The sequence below is a fragment of the Notolepis coatsorum genome, assembly GCF_963971535.1.
Source record: "Notolepis coatsorum genome assembly, chromosome: 16".
NCBI lineage: Eukaryota > Metazoa > Chordata > Actinopteri > Aulopiformes > Paralepididae > Notolepis > Notolepis coatsorum.
In genome coordinates this window covers 89,010,808-89,031,240 of record NC_140180.1, presented here as the reverse complement: position 1 = coordinate 89,031,240, position 20,433 = coordinate 89,010,808, and the positions used below count along the sequence as shown (strand labels likewise).

The 20,433-nt window shown below is 41.8% G+C and overlaps 1 protein-coding gene across 1 annotated transcript; it reads right to left on the bottom strand.

Moving 5' to 3' along the window:
• Positions 1–2,041: 2,041 nt before the first annotated feature.
• On the bottom strand, positions 2,042–19,906 carry LOC311242697 (meiotic recombination protein DMC1/LIM15 homolog; the record flags this gene model as incomplete). Its single annotated transcript, XM_084331700.1, has 13 exons — positions 19,795–19,906; positions 19,640–19,684; positions 19,221–19,367; positions 18,006–18,088; positions 17,766–17,818; positions 17,636–17,677; positions 17,099–17,171; positions 15,993–16,084; positions 14,466–14,539; positions 9,356–9,470; positions 4,396–4,456; positions 3,461–3,577; positions 2,042–2,111 (listed from the first exon to the last, which is right to left on the bottom strand). The coding sequence occupies exons 1-13, from the start codon at positions 19,852–19,854 to the stop codon at positions 2,042–2,044; spliced, it is 1,032 nt and encodes a 343-aa protein (XP_084187826.1). The 5' UTR covers positions 19,855–19,906.
• Between the last annotated feature and the right edge of the window lie 527 nt (positions 19,907–20,433).

Genomic DNA, 20,433 nt, shown 5'->3' with positions numbered 1-20,433 from the left:
ACGCATACATTTGATGGTAGAAATCAGTTTGTTTCCCCAATACCAAGATGGCGGCGGTCTCTTGACGTCAGAGTGTCTTCGAGAATTGAAATAACGGACTTCTGGGTTTTGTTTTTATTATTTCACCATATACCCAGTGGCGTCGCGTGGGTAAAATAACAGAGGATGCAAAAAAATATTATATTTTTTTATTTATTAATAAAAAAAATTAAATACTTTTTTTTCATATTTAAGCCAAATAATATATATGATATATTTATCCCTCCCTCGCTCTCTCTCTCCCTCTCTTTCTGAATATTACACACACACAACACAAATATATATACACACACACACAGGAGGTCTGGTTTGATTATGAATCAGAGAGAGAGAGAGAGAGAGAGAGAGAGAGAGAGAGAGAGAGAGAGAGAGAGAGAGAGAGAGAGAGAGAGAGAGAGATCATTTAGGTTCTAGGTTGAAATTAAGGAATGGCCTGATGTCGCCGTCGGAGCGTTTCTCAGCATCTTGCAAGATATTGCTGACATGGCAGAACATACATGTATACAGTAGCCTGTGGCTCGGCCCATCAAACACAAGCAGACCAGTACAGTATGACTCAGCGAGTCGGCGCCGCCCCAACAACACAATAACACAGTATGATATGACACGGCAGAGTATACAGTATGGCTCCCCACACACACGCACACACACACACAGCGGCATCACTTATGAAAAGTTATTAGGTACTCACCATTGTTGCAGCTGACGCGCCTTGGTCCAAATTAAGTAAAGTAAAGCAACTCGTTGACAAAGTTCTCCAAGTCCTGTGGGTATTCTCCTAAACTTTTCTGCAGCTGAGCGAATTTCAGGTCTCCTCAATGAATGAACCGAGAGAGGAATCCGAATTTCAATCAATCAAACAATGCTGTTTGTTTAGACATTAAGACTCACATAACGTTAGCTAGCTATCTCCGGGGTTCCTTCCAGCCTAAACGTATTGTTGTTTTGATTCGATATTTCCCCCAACGCAGTTTCACCGAGGCGATGACGTCGTCACGTTTAGCTTTTAATGTGATTTGATTGGTCAATCGGTGGAAACGTTCTGGACTGGCCCGCCTCCAGAGTAGCAAATTTAAAGACGCTAGACTACTTTGCTGTCAGACGGCCCGCATGTAGCCTTTTTACAACGCATCAGCGTTTCCGGCGCTCTGATTGGCCAGGTCATGTGACATGTGCGCCCAATAGCGTGTTTGCCCATTTCCGCGTCGAACAGCCTGCAAACTACCTGCCGTTCTATCGCCATGCTCTAAGACAAACTCTAACCTTAACCAACTTCGAAGAGTGCCTAAGCTTAACCGGCGACAGAACTTGCTGTCACGCTCTAAGACAAACTCTAACCTTAACCAACTTCGAAGAGTGCCTAAGCTTAACCAGTGTAGAAACTTGCCGTCCCACGATTGGCGCTCATGTCACATGACCTGGCCAATCAGAGCGCAAAACGGGAACCCGGAAACGCGGATTCGTTGTAAAAAGGCTTCAAGCAGACGGCCCGTGTTAAGGCGTACTGGGTGGGAACCCCTTTATTAAGCTTGAATCTTATTGGCTAATAATTGGTTGTGGAGTCTACAACCATGAACCACAATGTGGACGCTAGAAAAAGACACCTCCCCCCTCCCCTCTGTTCTCTATTCTGCCTGAGCTGCAGTGAGCACAGAGTGACTGCCAGCCTGCCTCAGTGAGTCTGACAGTGTTAGAGAGAGTGAGAAGGAGAAGAAAAAAAGAAAAAAGAAAGTATAACACAGAGATGAAAAATAATGATTTTTTTTATTATTATTGTAAACTATACAAAAAAGATTTTTTTTTTACTGTTCATATTTTTCTGGGGATGCCTGGCTTCCCTTGGCTTCCAGGAATATTCGCCACTGCATATACCGTAAAACACGAAAATAAGTTAGAATAAATACAAACAACTTCATAACATAACAGTATTGTGTAATAATTCTCAGTATTGGAAGTATGTGGTCTGTCTCTCTCTACTGCGTCACTTTGAAGAAGAATCGCCTCATTCTTTGGCATCAGCAACTCCCCCAGCAGTGATGGCGAAAGTGGCTTCATTCTCGGGCATATCAGGACTGGAAGAGACAATTAAAGAGGCAGGGGTGAATCTCCAGTCTGCCTTTATGATTAGATTAAAATGTATTGCCATTATACGGCACAAGTACAGTACACAACGAAAAGAAGTTTGGCATCCAACCAGAGTGCAAATGTAACAGTAAAGTGCAATAGTAATGTACAGGTGATTAAACTGGGTATAAAATATATGAATTGGTACTACTGAGTAATAGTGCTAATCAGATGTATGTGCACATATTTGTAATATTAATATGTACAGTGATACAGGTATAAAGACACTATGGTAGTAAGTCATACTAACTAGTAAAACTAGGTAAGGGATATGTATACATAATATATATAGTATATCTACACTACAGATATGTAAAAAGGGTTATATGCAGGTATGTACAGACAGATGTGGATAGATAGAATAATAAAATAAAAACATATACAGCATTATTGTACATGACATCATACAGTTATATGCAGTTGTATAAATAGGTATATAGGAGGATTATATGCAGGTATATTCAGATGGATTTTTTTTTATCCACTTTTTCTCCCATTTTCTACATTTTCTCCCATCCCAATTTCGTATCATCCAATTCAACCCTCCCCTGTCACGAACGCTGTTTCTTGCCTCCCACAAGCCGGCTGCAATGTGGACTAAGTCATACATAGCACAAGTCCCCTCCGGTACTTGAGGTAACAGCAGTCGCATCTTTTCACCTGCGCAGCTCGATCTCTCGGTGGCGAGGAGTAACGCGTGGGAGGCTCACGCTGCCCCCGACACTTCCTGATTCTACTGCGCAGGCGCACCAACCGACCTGTAGGAGTCGCTGTCCACAACGCCCGATCCCCACCCTTCAGTTTCCCTCCCCCTAATACGGCCAATGTGTATTAGTATGAACGACCAGCTAAACTGAAAGCAAATGTGGAGCGCTGGGCTCGAACAGACGAGCCCAGCGTCTCCAGCATTTCGTGGCGAGTGCCTTGCCCACTACGCCACGTAGCCGCCAGGTATATTCAGATGGATAATGGATATTAATATATGCAGTACTGTAAATATAAATGTGTGTATATACAGCATTATTGTACATGCTATCATACAGATTTATATGGGTAGACTAGTATGAGGTAGGTAGTTATGATTATTATGGAAGAGGGACACACAAGATTTGGCAACATTTCTAACGTGTTAGGGTGTGTAAAGAGTTAATAATGTGCCACCTGAACACTCCAGTGATGCATTTCAAGGCACAGAGTCATTGTATGTAGATGAAAGTCTTATTGAGGTCACACACACACACACACACACACACACACACACACACACACACACACACGGCAAGCGGCAACTAATTACCTGTCAAATATCTTGGCAATTCTCAATTCTCCGCGCCCTTTCCTCAAGCTAATTCGTGTGGTGGAGGCGTGGGCCAGGATGTGCCCTCCAATCGGCTTCTTAGGATCAGCTTGAAACCTGAAAGGTAAAGGGGGGGGGGGGGGGGGGCATCCAATCAAAGATCAGCACTATACTATATCACCATTTATTACATGGCGTTTTCACATTCGCCGAAATGCTTGCTTGTGATTGGTCAATAGCGCTCGTCAGAGGTCCGTTATTACTCGATAACGGACCTCTGCTGAGCAATAATGACCGATGTGCGCAGCTGGACCAATCAAGCCCACTACACACACTGTATCAGTGCTGCTCAGCATATGCACAGCTGCACTCAGTCATGCAATCAGACCACAGACCTGCCGATAATAATAATCACTTTATTTGGGCTGACAGAGCCACAGAACTGCATTATCTGTCTGAATATACCTGCATATAATTATATATACCTACTTATACACCCGCACATAACTCTGTATGATGCACAATAATGCTGTGTATATATATATATCCGTCTCTACATAATCCTTTTTACATATCTGCAGATACTATATCTACATCTGTACATATAACTTACCTACTCTTACTAGTTATACTGCTGGCCAGTATGACTTACTACTATAGTGTCTTTATACCTGTATCACTGTACATATTAATACAACTCTGTACATGCATCTGATTAGCACTATACTCGGTAGTACTAATTTATATATTGTATACCCAGTTTAATCACATGTACATTGTATATTGCTATTGGGCTTTACCATTACATTTTCACTCTGGTTGGATGCCAAACGTCTTTGCGTTGTACTGTACTTGTGCTGTATAATGACAATATATTTTAATCGAATCTAATGTTGAGTAGAAATGACCCCCTCAACTCTTCTAGTGTCTCTTACGTCATTCCTGCACCAGGGTCAGCTGTCATCTGGTTGGTGATGAACACAGCTACGTTGTACTCTAGGAGCAAAACACATGAGTCAATGAGATATACCAGACTTTGTGTATCTAAGGGGGTCGTATGATTAAAGACAGATATCTATGATAATATCTGTAGCTCTGAAGGATCACACACATACAGTACATGGTTATCATCAACATACTGTTCTGATTCATCAATATCGGAGATAAATGCAGAATCAGTCCAGTTTGAATGACACAAGCCGTCCATTCAGAGTAGCAGGGTTCATTGAGTGACTCAGACTTCAGAGGAACAATGTTTTCAAACTTTATTATCTAAAAATAATATTGTGTATACCGTTTACTTTTACTCTTACTCATAGTATATATTCAGATTCAAATTCTTTATTGCCTATATTTATTGTTAACATATAATATAAACGATGGGGCATCTGCATCTTTGTTTACACTGTTTATTTTGTTCATATTTTTATATTCAGATCTAATTGTATTGCCTATACTGTATTTATGTCTTATTACCCTGACCATACCTGTACTCCCCCTCCCCCATGCTGCTATGACACCAGAATTTCCCCAAGGGGATCAATAAAGAAATATCTTTAAAATGTTAGTGTTGTAAAAATATCCTACTTTCACCTCCGCAACATTGCAAAAATCCGTCACTGCCTCTCCCCCCCTGCTGCTGAATCCCTCATTCACGCCTTCATCTCCTCCCGCCTGGACTACTGCAACTCCCTCCTCACTGGTATCACCTCCCGCTCCCTCCATAAACTGCAAATGGTCCAAAATTCAGCCGCCCGCCTCCTCACTAACACCCGGTCCCGCGAACACATCACTCCTGTCCTCCACTCCCTCCACTGGCTCCCGATCAAACACAGCATAAACTTTAAAACACTACTCCTCACCTTCAAAGCCCTCCACAGCCTGGCCCCCCCTACCTGACTGATCTCCTTCTTCCCTACCGCCCCACCCGTTCCCTCCGGTCCTCCTCCACTGCCTCCCTCACTGTCCCGACATCCAAGCTTAAAAACTTTGGAGATTGGGCCTTCTCTCGTACTGCACCCCGACTCTGGAACTCCCTCCCCCAGTCCATCAGAGACTCCCCTACACTCTCCACCTTCAAAGCTCGCCTCAAAACCCACCTGTTCTCCCTTGCCTTCAACCCCCCCCCACCCATAACCCCCCCCCCCCCCCCCTCCAACCTGATTGATGTCTGTCTCCAGTCTTTTTTGTGCTATCATGCTGTCTTCCCTGTTCCCCCTATGGTCTCATGTTCCTTTTGTTTTTGTTTCTTTGTTTTTGTTTCTTTGCTTTTGTTTCTTTGTTTGTACTCTTGCTCCCGACTATTGTCAGCGACTTCGGGTTATTGAGAAGCGCTATATAAATTAAATGAATTATTATTATTATTTGTGTTCACTCAGTTAAAGACAGTCAAGATTGAGTAGTTTCTTGTGATATCTCACATTCACATAAATTACTTAGATTAACTTCACAGTAACAAATACATGGGCTGTCCAAAAGGTTTCAAAACTAACTTATGTTTTTTTAGTGCAAGGGTTCAATTGATGCCGTCACCCAGACTGATTAGGAAAATAAATCCACGTTGGCAGGTTCTGGCTCAGAATCTGCAGGACAGCATCCTGCTTCACTGGTAGGTGGAAGAACAAAGTGTTTCACCTCTTTGTCAGGTGTGTTGAACCCACTTAAATCCGCTTCATATGTATAGACAGTTTTCTTTACCTTTTTTTATTTTATTTTTATTTATCCAGGCAGGTCAATTAAGAACAAATTCTTATTTACAATGACGGCTTGGTGAGCGGACAAAAGGGCCCATCGAAGGGTAACAGGGAAAGGGGACACAAAATAAATAAATAAAATAGAACTGGCGGTCAGGTGGCGTAGCGGAGATTGCGTTCGTCACCAACACCGGAGACGCTGGATTCGAATCCAGCTCACAGCTCCGGCGTTGTCACCAGCTTGGCTGGCCGTTCACACTAATACAATTGGCAGTATTGGAGGGTGGGAAAGCTGGCGGGGTGGGTCCGGGTCATTGTAAACAGCGACTCCTACAGTTCGGTCGGGGCGCCTGCTCAGCGCGGATAGGATCTAAGGGGGGTAGTGTGATCCTTCCACACGTTACACCCTCTCAGTGAGAGTCCGCGCTGCCAGGTGAAAAGAAGCGGTTGATTTGCTAGACGTGTGTCGGAGGAAGCACGTGATAGCGCCTCCACTCTCCCAGACCGACTGTGGGGGGTAAGTGCGCAGCGACCAGGAAGGGGATTGGGAATTGGCATAACGACTAACATTGGGATGGGAGAAAATCGGAGGAAAAAAGGAGGGGAAAAAAGATTTAAAAAAATAAAATAAAAAATAGAAAAGAGACGGATGATACATTAATCACAGAGGTAAGGGAAATAATTAAAACGCACATCAAACCAAATAAAATTACAAGGTATGTAATACATGAAGCAGAACATACAAATTACAGTTTGTACAGTTAAAAGGCTGGGTGACAGTTGCAGGTGCGATAGCAACTCTGCGATAGTCCTTAAAAGTAGTGAGGGCAGTCAATTTGTCCAAGTCTTTTGCATCTTGTTTCAACTGCTGGAAGCAGCTAATTGGAAGGAGGATTGACCAAAGGAAGTGTTAACACAGGGAACATCTAGCGAGATATGGTGAGCAGCTCTGGTGTTATAGGGAGTAGATGACAATTCTAACAGGTGTATCAAATAAGGAGGGGTCAGACCAAGGAGGGTTTTGTAAATGAGTGTAAGCCAATTAATTTATCGCAGAGTGTAATGATGGCCAATTTACAGATGTGTAAATACAGACTGTATTTCACCTTGACATTAGGGCGGTATAATCTACCTTCATCAGAAGCTCTACAGGTGTTATTGGGATGCATGTTGTTGGTCATATGGCTCTCGCCAGGAGAGGAGAGACAAAGACTTCCACCGTTCCCCCAACAGCTTCTTCAGAACATCTACATTTACATTTAGTCATTTAGCTAAACGCTTTCATCCAAAGCGATTTACAAATTGTAAACAAGTCAGCAGGAGGGGTGCCTCTCTGGCAGCCAAGGGTCAGTGGCATTGTTGGTCAAATAGTGTCGAACTTGAGTGTTACACTCTGAGTGCATACTAGTATATTAGCATGATAGGTAGTAGTATAAGTAGTACCAGTATAAGTATAAGTAGCATAGCAGTAAGATACATAAGAGTAAAATACAGTAAGAAGGTTAAGTCTTTTTTTAATTTAATTTCAGATATTGATTGAATAAATTTGATGACCCCGCGGAGCTCGGATAGGAGTGGGTCTCAGGCGGCCAGAAGATGCAGAGCGTAGGGGCCCTGAGGCTGTGTAGTTAGAGACCATTGACTGGAGGTAGGAGGGAGCCGGTCCCCTCGCTGCACAGTACGCCAGGTCAAGGGCCTTGGCCCTGGATGCTCTCCAGGTAAATGGTAAATGAACTGCATTTACAGTATATAGCGCTTTTATCCAAAGAATTTTACATTTTGTTCCTCACATTCACTCACTCACACATTCACACACAGACGGGAGGCAACCATGCATACTCATCGGGAGCAGCTAGGGGTTAAGTGTCTTGTCAAGGATACTTCGACATGCTGCTCTGGAGGAGTGGGAAATGGGAATCGAACCAGGAACCTTGCGATTACCAGACGACTGCTCTACCTCCTCTACCTCCTGAGCCACAGTCGCCCCCAGGTGTGGGATGGTCTGTAGGCTCCTCGTCCCGGTTCACCGCCCACGGGGCCTGTCTCCCCCGAAGAATGGTGGATATCACTGTCTTTCCACTTCCTGAGTGACAGCGTGTGTCACAATAACACCTGCGGTGCCTCCGATGGTGTGGTAGAGTTCACCGCTGAAACGTCACTGTAACCTTTTCCAAACCTTCGAAATATGATACCTTTTATGGCATCAATACAATTTCTTCAATACTATTGAGTATCGAAAAATGCTGTGGTACCGAAATTTGGTATCGAATGAGACTGTGAGCCAATAAGCATTTTGTTCCAAGATATAATGTTTTTTCTCTTCAACCACAATACAAAATCATCCAAAATGTAACGCGATGCACGTAACTCTGCAAAGTTGGGTATCGGGGGGGGGGGTTCCGCTTTTGGTATCTGTATCGAATCCCAGGCATCGGTATTGGCACCGGTATCGAACATTTTCAAATGATACCCAGCCCTAATTAAAGGGGACCTACTGTATTGTGAAAATGGTCTTTTCCTGTGCTCTGCATTGTGAAATGTTAACTATGTGCAATGCATTGTGCCTTTTCTGCAGTTCAGCTGTGACAAGAACCCTCCCTCTTGAAATGAGCCATTTGCAGCCAGTAAATATATCTTGATAAAATGCATGTGTACAAGATGGCGGCTCATGCATAAATCTTCTTTTCTGCCTAAAGTTTTACCTAAAATATGTTTCCGACAAAAATATTTGCGACAACATTGCGATGCTATTGCTGGATCTTGAGACATATTTGATCTGCAACGTCTGGTCTAAAAGTTGGATCTGAATTTCGGTACAGGCTCACGCAACGCTGCTAGATGTACAATAACTATCGTATTTGTACGATGAAAGCAGCTCACTCGTTGCAGGCACAGAAACAGCCCATTGAGAACAGGACTGAAACATAGGGGTATAGAGGCTGCTAGAATGCAGAATCTGTGTGATATTTTCATGAATGAAATACATGTTTAACCCTTTCACTGCCACACGACAAATAACCCTTTCACTACCACACTACAGAAGGTTAACCCTTTACTATCACACTACCGTCTGTAGTGTGATCGTAAAGGGTTAACCTTCTGTAGTGTGGTAGTGAAAGGGTTAAGGGACTTCAAAGACTTATATTAACTTTATTAAAATTACAAAAAATATGTGCTCTTTAAACCAAGTTGTGGCTCAGACCTTCGGAGATCTTCTGTAGCCTGGAGAGCATCTGGGCCAGTTTCTGCTGCCGCTCGGCCAGCTCGCCTCGGCCAGAGAAGTCCACACGAAACAGAGCCATGATGGAGTCAATGATCTGACGGAGAACAGAGGTGGTGAACAGCAACGTCTGGGCTGGATCCCTTTTTTATATGTAGAAAATATTACCTTAATGCCAAGAGAGATCATTAGTGAATATAAGGAAGTGGACCCAGAGCAGTTTCAGTATTTTTTTTGCCATATATGTATACAGTATAAAAAATTGTTGTACTCATCTAGCAGGCTGTATTCTTATATTTTGTAATATAACAAATGTTATAACATTGAACTTGCAGCGCAACATTTGTAGTAGTTAGTTAGTAGTATTCGTTTTATTCAGTCATCACACACAATACAATATTCACAATCATTCAAGACTGTCTTTGATTTTGGCAGTGACTGAAAAGGTACAGGCTGAAGCATAATGCTTATACATGCCTATCCTATATTATTATCAAATTAAGCCTCCAAAACGGAACCGGTGTGTGCTTTTGTGTTCAACGTCAAACAATTGTGCAACTTTATACACAATTTCTTTTTTAATAAATAACTTATTTGGAACTTACCCTTGTGTTTGCTATTGTATTGAAATTGTGTTTTTAAGTTGCAGGAAATTACAACAAATGGCTTTCTTTTCTTTATTGCAAATTCTTTGGACTGCCCCCTTGCTCCTGGGCACCATCTTGTTTGAAAGCCCTGTGACTACAACCATTTCAAGCATCTTTATCATTTATTTTTCCAAACAACGTCTAAATGTCATTGGGCTGAGACTGGTCCACGTGCTGATATTCAGTCTCTATCACACTTTTACATGGAAGAGAAGAAGAAAAATATAGGAATGTAAATTTAAATCGTATTTTGACTGAGTGATTCTAATAATTGTGGGAGATTTTGCATTTCAAAATGACTGTGATAAGCGTCAACTACATGTCCCATAGTCAATTAACTTGGCGTACCCTGGGAAGCAACCGTTGTGATTGGAGGATCAAGAAAAGAGAGCAGGTTTGAGATGGGTCAATTTAGCTGTTTTGGGGCTATACTCTAAATTGAGTCCTAGAGCCAAATACTACATGGCTTTTCTTTTAATGAAATAATATAGATATTATCGTAGCATGCCTATAAATTACACCACTGCTTCGACAACTCTCTTCCTACTACCATATACACTGAACAAAAATATAAACGCAACACTTCTCCTTTGCTGAGATAATCCATCCACCTGACAGGTGGCATATCAAGTAGGGATGCACGATATTGATTTTTTGACACCGATACCGATAACTTTATGCTCCTCAAGCCGATAACCGATACCCGATATTTATTGTATTATAAAAAAGAAATTAATGTATATATATTTTTTTTTATCAAATTTTTTTTTCAACATGAAACAAAACAATAACAATACAATCACAATACAATAATAATACATAAAAAGACTTCCCAGGACAATAACTTAACACCAACTTAAATGTGACCTAACCAGACAACATAAACAAAAGCCAAGACAACAGTTTTGACTGATTAAGTGACCATATTTATTTTTCCAAATGAAAATTCACAATCCGTCAACAACTTATAATACATCCAACCTAAGACGCTCGAAGCTTTTTGTTCTTCTTTTTTCAAAGCGGAGCCTTGAAAAAAAGGCTTTGAGTGGACACATCACCACCACAACAAGTCACCTGCAACATTACCACCGCCACGGTGTTAAAAGCCCACGACGACAGCGCGAGCACGCTTGTACCTATTGACGAGTCGTTTGCTAAATTAAAGAAGTTTGACAGAAATGACCCAAGGGCTCAAGCCGCTAGCTTTTAAGCAGTCCTTGGTGGTGCAAATTAACCTGGCTACTACGGAGCAATAAGTGACTGCGTATTCAACCAAGGGTTGCATCACAGCCATGAAAGGGGCTAGCTTTGCTTAGCTCCTCGCGTCGTCGTAGGCTTCTAAGTTAACACAATAACACACCATCGTAGCGGTGGTGATGCCGCAGGTGACCCGTCAGGCTGGATGTATTACAAGTTGTTGCCCTTTTCCCTCCTTGTGGAACTTCTGCATTGCATTTATTACAAATAGCAAGCAAACTTTTTCCTCTGAAATTCCGAGTACCGACGCCGATGCGGCCATCTTTGTTGTTAACGTCCGCGCTGATTCAGAAACGTACGTGGCTACGTCACAGCCAAGAAAGGGAGCGCTGGATTTGTGTAAAACGCCCTGTTCCTAAACCACACGCTATCAGTCGTACCACAGTACTGGCAAAACGGGAGGAGCCTACAGTCAAAACAAACGCACTTCATTCCAATTCACCCACACCGCATTTTTTTTTACCAAAAAATATATTATATTATCGGAGCTATTAATAACGTTATCGGGTTTATCGGGATGACGTCATAATTGCTGATATCGGCCCGATAATTATCGGCATCGGCCCGATAATTATCGGCCCGATAATTATCGGCCCGATAATTATCGTGCATCCCTAATATCAAGATGCTGATTAGACAGCGTGATTATTGCACAGGTGTGCCTTAGGCTGGTCACAATAAAAGGCCACTCTAAAATGTGCAGTTTTCCTCCCTCAAAACATCTGTGGCATTGTGCTGTGTGATAAAACTGCACATCTTGATATGCCACACCTGTCTGGTGGATGGATTATCTCGGAAAAGGAGAAGTGCTCACTAACACAGATTTAAACACGTTTGTGAACTAATTCTGAGAGAAATAGGCCTTTTGTGTACATAGAAAAAGTCTTAGATCTTTGATTTCAACAAAATTGGAGCAAAAACAAGTGTTGCGTTTATTTATTTTTTACTATATATATATATATATAATTTATGTTATGACTAATCAACTTGTGCAAAAATAGAAGAGGAAAAAAGGGAGCCAAAATCAAACAACCCCTAACTAATTCAGATGACTGATTTTCAACTGTTGATTTCCTTTCACATTGAGTGCCAGCGACGAGATTTCTCGTTAGTTCATGCCAACCGTTGAGTGCCAGCCGACGAGAGATCTATTTTTTTTTTTTTTTTTTTGGTCTTCTTCCCCCTCCATTTTCCTCCGATTTTCTCCCATCCCAATGTTAGTCGTATGCCAATTCCCAGTCCCTTCCTGGTCGCTGCGCACTTACCCCCCACAGTCAGATCATCTGGGAGAGTGGAGGCTACCACGTGCTTCCTCCGACACACGTCCAGCCAATCACCGCTTCTTTTCACCTGGCAGCGCGGATTCTCATTGAGAGGGCGTAGCGTGTGGGAGGACCACACTATCCCCCTCACGTCCAATCCGCGCTTAGCAGGCGCCCCGACCGAACTGTAGGAGTCGCTGTTTACAACGACCCGGACCCACCCCGCCAACTTCTCCCACCCTCTGATACAGCCAATTGTATCAGTGCAGACGGCCAGCCAAGCTGGTGACAACCCCGGAGCTGTGAGCTGGATTCGAACAGGCAAATCCAGCTCAGCTCCGGGGCTGGTGACGAACGCAATCTCCGCTCGGCCACCTAACCGCCCTGAGAGATCTAGTTTTTAATCGTTTTTTTTTATTAGCGATTTCCATTCATATTTCATCAATCTAGCCTCCCGTTACCACTGCAAACTCTCTCTGAGCTCCATTGGGAAAATACCGCCCCTTATCGTCTCTCCCTGTGGTACTGCACCCCTTTGGATTGGATTGAATGAAACGCATGGGGGGAAAAAAAATTCTGCTTCCACATTTTACTTCTCAGGCATGTAACTCGAGCCGATCGGATTCATTGTGGACCATCAGAACAGCGTGGAATCTGTGTTTCGACCACCCAGCGTTGGATCAATAAACGTGATCGATATTTGGAATGGCGATCAGGAATTGGAATAATCTTTTTGGACATCTGATCTGAGGTAAGGAATCTATTTTTACCAGTCTTGGGATAATCAGAGCTTTTTTCACAGAGATATCAACGTGGGCCCTATGTGTGTGTGTGTGTGCTGATCAGGAAATGGATAATCGATTTTTCAGCCCGCTTCTATAGCGTGCATAAGTACACATACTATCGATAATCTAGCGTTTATTTGAAAACGATTCATAAATAGGCAGAAAAATGACAACGTTTTTTGTGTATTCCAGTATATTCCAGTAAAGGGCGATTATCACAGAATCTTCTGAAATGTTCTGGAACTTTCATAAAACGAGCGTTTTTCAAAATGGTATAAAACGGAAATGAACCGATTAAAAAACAATCCGTTTCGACAATGTTGACTGCAAACAAGTCATTGATAAGCGACGGCCATATTATACACATAGCCATAATTTAAGATATTGTTTATGCGTTCGCAAATATGAGAGCTCTATCATTGAAGTGGGTGGTGGCACGCAACGGGGTTCCGGGGCACCGGACCCGTGGCACGGAAAGTGTTAATGAGCCACAGAAATAGTGTTGGTCCATGGTTCGTTTCTACGTCGTTTCTCTCTTGGACATTGGTTCAATTAAGATGAGCTGACTATCGTTTCTATGGTCAACAAGTACGTCACTCAGCGATTAATCGACCCGTCATTTAATCATTCCCATCCCTAGCCAATTGACCTATCTCAAAAACCTGCCCTCTTTTCTTGATCCTCCAATCACAACTGTTGCAGTTTGAGAACCATATATAACTAGATGGTGCAAGGCGGAGTCTCCAGCGTAGTTCACCAGCGGCCAGCTTGCCCCAGGCAGCACACCCACTCATAACATGAATGTCTATGGTGCATGTACTATTGAAATAACCATAGCTTGCTAAATTTTCAACCGATTTACAAACAGTTTGGTTTATTAACGTGGCTATAATTCAGGATGCTTGGACATGTTGAAATTATTTTCATATGAAAGTCCATTATAAGTATGCAGTATGATAAATACATCTCTGACGTTTATAACAAACCAAACCATTTGAAAATGTTGCAAGCTATGGTTATTTCAATAGTAGGTGTGCTGCCTGTGGCAAGATGGCCGCCATGTGGCAACGTCGGTCTCCATTGGCCAGCAGCGCGGGTGAGTCATCTAGCCTTTATGTCTATGGAGATAACAGTTACATACCAGAAGTTTGAAGACCCCTCCTTCTTCATGGAACTTGGCTGCTACAAAGTCCAACAGCTCCATCTGGTGTTCACCTGGGGGCAGAGCAGTAGTTGAGCATGGCTTCACATCCGGAACTACATGTGTAACTATACACACATTTTCAGATTACTAGGGCTGACCTTCGAAGCTTTTTTTGGCAATTGAAGCTTCGGGGCTTCGATAATTTTTTTTAAATATTTTAATTTTTTTTATGTTGTGGGACGTGTACAGCACTTTGGTAAACTTTGTTGTTTTTAAATGTGCTCTATAAATAAAGTGGATTGGATTAATTAATTAAGTAGCCCCTCAGCTGTGTGATTTAATTCAAGGTGGATCGCTGTTCATGGGAACTACCAATCCCCCAAATCAAGAATGTTTAAGATGAATGAAGTAAGATTTTGATTATTTGAAATATGGCCTGTGTAGACTAAACTATGCACATAATTATGTCAGTCTACAAGGTCCGGATTCTACTGTACATGGTCCGGCAATGTAGACCTTGTAGACTCCACTACAGACCAATTATCAGTGAATGTTCATGCATTTTTAAGAAGGGCTACTTCCACAAAAAAACAAAGAACTCACCAAAACATCTCAGTAGCACCTTATCTAAATGTTCTATTTCATATATGGAGATTCATATTTATTTATGTATTGCATGCATTTCTACATTTTATTTCCTATTTTGTATATTCTTCCCAGTATCTTTCTTTCTTATGTGTGGAATTCTACAAGGCATGTAGGTGTATGTGTTTGAGGATGATATCCTCCAAACAGGCAATAGTGATGATATAATTTGGGCAGTGCTGAGCTGGGTTACTTTCCTCCAGTGTATTTGTCCCCCGGCCCCACCCAATGGCCCCATGCACACACACACACACACACACACACACACAAAAATCGAAGTAAAAAAAAAAAGTTGAAAAAAATAAAAAAATGTATTTAAAATTTAAACTTCGATTTTTTTTTATGTTCGAAGCTTGTGCCATCGAACGAAGCTTCGAAGCTTCGAAGTATTTAAGACAGCCCTACAGATTTCACACACGTTTAGATATTTGTCTCAGAATTTCTTTTTTAATTAATTTTATTTCAAAGTTGTAAATAATGAAAATGAGCTTTAAACATTATGCTAATAGCAGTAACCATACCATAACACCAGTTAAACTGAGGTTTTTGATTCTGTATCGAGATTGAGATTGTTACAACCCAAATTAAAAAGATAATTCTCACTGTGGGACCCAGGCTCATTGAATGATATCACAAACTACTAGTGTTGTCATGTTTTTAGATTCAGAGTTAATTATATTGTTTACACTGTTTATTATTATTATTATTATTATTTTCCCCTCATATTTTTATACTTTTTATACCATACCTGTACCTCCCCTCCCCCATGCTGCTATGACGCCAGAGTTAAACCTTGCCTGCCTCTGTACCCTTCAACTGAGCCAAGACTCAGACCATCTCTCTTCAAACTGGTCTAAATGAGCGGCTGTGTATTCGTACTGGTATAGGCCCGAGCATACAGCACGTTGTCCAGGACGGCGCCGTGGTCCACATTAAACCTGTCCGCGATGTCTTTCAGCCTGTCTGGGCGACTGGCGAGGACAGGGGCCAGTTAAGGACAACATGGGATGCAAAAAAAAAAGGCTTTACACATTTCACATACATTGGAATTCTGGATTCTATCAAACTCTCTTAAATGCCTTGCTTATGCTTAAGGTTGCTTACCTGTTAAGCCCTAGCCCTATTTTCTGAAAATCTGCCTAGAAATACATACCTAAGTAAATGGAAGATTGCTCCACTTCTACAAGGTCCAATTGCATGTTCTTGGTATTTAGGAACATCTATGGACCTTGGGGAATGTATTCCCAGTGTCAGAAATATTTTGTCTGTTACTAGGCTTGAGTAAATTGTGATGAAACAAATGAGAATATAAATTATGATTTTTTCTTTGCATTTTTGCCGGTGAATAACACCATGTTAAAATTGTGCAACCTCCGACCTCGCTCACTGAGCTCATTCAGCACCTTCTTGAGATCATGTGTACATAAAATCTAAGCAAATGAATAAAGGGAAGATGATTAAACAGAAGGATTTGTAGATACAGTAATAATTATAATCCATTTGAATTATACATAATACATTTATTTATGAACTATAAATGACATTATTATGACATATCATACATCTATGGATAGGGAAAAAGCTCCTCTTTTCAATGGCAGTTTTTAAAACTGGATTTAGTCATTTCCTCACGGTTTTACGGTAAAAGAGAGATAGAATTTGCATTCTTCCAATAAATTCTTATTTTCTGAACATTTTAAAAACATCGGTAAACAAACGTAGTGCTGAAAATATACACTTTGACTGCTGTTTTGATAGGGTTAGGGTCTTTACTCTTGGCTACATTTGAAAAAGAAAACCAACATTAATTAATACGGTCTGTATTGATCGATTTATGATAAAACAGCAGGGTCCCCCAATTGTATACTCTACGTCACTGTAAATGAGGGAAACCTTGGTGTTATATGAATGATTTTTCAGAGCAAATACTGTGCAAAGTTGTAGGTATGCGTCCACGGTGGAGCAGTGTGACTTGAGGAGGATACAAAGTGTGCTCCGTGTCGATGAAGATGACCTTCCCTCCCGTGTAGCCGTCCTCGCCTGGGAGCTGAGCTGTGACTGGACGACAGACACACAGAGACTCGGTGTGAACACGGACAAAGAAACTATAAAAGGAAGGGTCATCACGTCAGAATACCAGCGTTCTACGCTCTGCTTGGTGCCAGTTCAAAATAGACCAGCTATCTGAGGAAATATACATCAAGCAATATATGAAACGTTATGCCACAAATTGACAATGATTCTGACATTCGTTTAACCTGATAATTGAGGCGATTGGCGATCCCGTTCAACGCAATGTCGACCGAACTGAAAGTTTCCACACTTGTGCGTTCACGTGCTACACAGTGACGTGATGATGACCCTTCCTTCTTTTATAGTTTCCGTGACATAGACGGGAAGCCACGTTCGTGATTGGAGGATCAAGAAAAGGTTTGAGCTAGGTCAGGGTTTGAGCTAGGTCAATTCATTTTCCACGGGTGTGTGTGTGTGTGTGTGGAGGTGGGCTTTCCTAAATCACTTACCACAAAGGGTGTGAGAGAGCTGGGTCTTCCCTGTCCGAAACTCTGTAGAATAACATATTGTGCTTGAAACCACAGGAGGATATCAGGGTCAGAGGAACGTAGTATACACTGTAGCAGGAAGACTACTTACCTCCAAACGCCTCTGTGATAGCCATACTCTCCATACCTCCACCCATAAGCTTACTGTAGAGAGGAAGAATTTCGGGATTATGAAGACTTTGTTATGATTATATTTTATATGTTCAGTAGTGGTAGAAGATACTGATCAAGTTAGGTTAAGACTTGTTTAAAAAAGATTACGGTGATCCAAGAATCCCCTACACCTGATTTGTGTATGAGTATTTGTGCATGTTGGGGGATAAATCTTAACTCGAACTCCTGGCTCCCGGTGGTGATGTGGAACACTTGTTTCCTCTTCGTGCTGTACTCAAAGGCTGTTTGGAAACCACTGGTCTACAATGGGACAAGCAAATATGCATAAGACATTATCCAAGATATTAAACTGTCTATTACTTGTTCTCTATGTCAATTTTCACCTCAAAGTCTCATCTAAAGCCAGATACGGTATAGTGCTCAGAACTGGTGATGTGGTTTAGACCGTTGGTTTTTAAAGTGGGATCCGGTCGATTTCACTAATATTCCATTCCACCATGTAAATGGTATAATGGACTGCATTTATATATCTCTTTTATCCAAAGCGCTTTACAACTCGTGCCCCACATTCACCCGTTCACTCACACATTCACACACCGACGGCGGAGGTAACCAAGCAAGGACCGGTGCCGACCTGCTCATCAGGAGCAGTTAGGGGTTAAGTGTCTTGCTCAAGGACACTTTGACACACTGCTGGGAGGAGCCGCAATTTTACCAGGAACCTTCCAATTACCTCCTGAGTCACTATGGCCCCATGTACATAGATTCAAATTACAGTACAATGTAAAGAAGTTCGGCATCTAACCAGAGTGCAAATGTACAGTAATATACAAGTGCAATAGTAATATACAATATACAGGTGATTAAACTGGGTATAAAATATATAAATGAGTGTAGTGCTAATCAGATGTATGTACAGAGTTGTAATATGATATGTACAGTGATACATGTATAAAGACAGTACGGTAGTAGTCATACTGGCCCGCAGTGTAGCTACTAAATGTAGGTAAGGGATATGTACAGATACAGATATAGTATCTACAGATATGTAAAAGGATTATGTGCAGGTAAGTACAGACGAGTGTGAATAAATATATTTACGGTATATACAGCATTATTGTACACGCTATCATACAGAGCTATGGGTTATATGCAGATGTATAAGTAAGTATATAGAAGCATTATATGCAGGTATATTCAGACAAATATGTATATATATATATATATGCTGTATTATAACACTGTTGTACAAGCTATCATACAGAGTATATAGTATGTACCCCATGCCGGCCTGGGATTAAATTCCACCAGAGCATTCTCTCCTGTGTCGCCCCTATTCTGTCTCCCTCTCTGCATTCCAACTGTCTCAATAATAAAAGTTAATAAAAAAACACAACAGAATGACTTTAAGTTCCCAACGCTCTCCTCTCACCAGCATTTTCCCAGCAGCCTCCTTGATCTTTTCCACCTTGGCCTCTGACAGGCCTTTGATGTTACACAGAGCTCTCCGAGTGGTCATCTGGATCCCCTTCACTGTGCAGATGCCCACCAACTTCATCTTTTTGATGTCTGCCATGTTCTATGGATGTGGCGGAGAGAGAGAGAAGTGGACAATTCAAGCGTCAAGTCAAGTGTTCCTTGATTAATCCCTTTGGGGAAATTCATAGTGTCATAGCAGCTTGGGGGGGGGGGGGGGTACAGGTAGGATAGTAGTAATAATAATAGTACATAGAACAAAGTAATAATGATAATGATAATGTGATAACATTAGTAGTGATTAGTGAATGAGAGACCTGCACCATGTGTGTATGCAAAGATATGACATTGACTTAATTCAGCTCTACCACTCACAATTCCATGTTTCTGTAGGAGGTCAATGTCTTGGAAGAAGGACTCCTGTTGAGAAGTAAAAATAAGCTTTATCATAGACAGCATTGATTGAAGTAAAATAGGCACATGGCAACACAATGTAGATTATTCTCAGGCTTGCTTTGTAATCAGTCCACCTCATCATCCTGCATCACAGAGTCATCTTCCACAACTTGGTCTTCTGCAGCAGCTTTCATGTTGATTGGAGGTCTCTAGGCTAGTTACTTCCTTTACTGTAAATTAGTTGACAACTTTTGTTAGCTTGACTTGACGTTTTAGCCTTCAAACTGTGAAAGTATTTCCTAAAAGTTAGCTAACTTAAGTAACATTAGCTAGCTGACGACAACATGAGTTAGCTAACTTACCGCTCTCTAAACTTCCAATAGCTGTCGAAATATAAGTATAGGAAATGATAATGCCAGGTCAAAACTGACTAGTCAAAAAAACATTTTCCGTTGTCCTATGCAAATAAGCTAAATAATGTTGGTTAAAGTTGGTAAAGTGAGCTCGGAAGCTTGCTCTCCCCCTTCATACGGCGGGAATCTTTGACAACTCTCGTCTCGTGCGGGTCTTCAAACACACGCCTATGCAGAGCTGTGTCTACGTCTTTACGTCACAGCCTGCACGTCACAGCCTGCTCTGCGTCTTCACTCAGCTCAGTAGCGGTGTGTCTTAACGGCGTCTATACTTTCCGTAGCCGCATTTCTGGCAAGACGCTCTCTCTGATTGGCCGACGCCTGTTTCTACAGTGTTTCTACACTGGTTAAGCTTAGGCA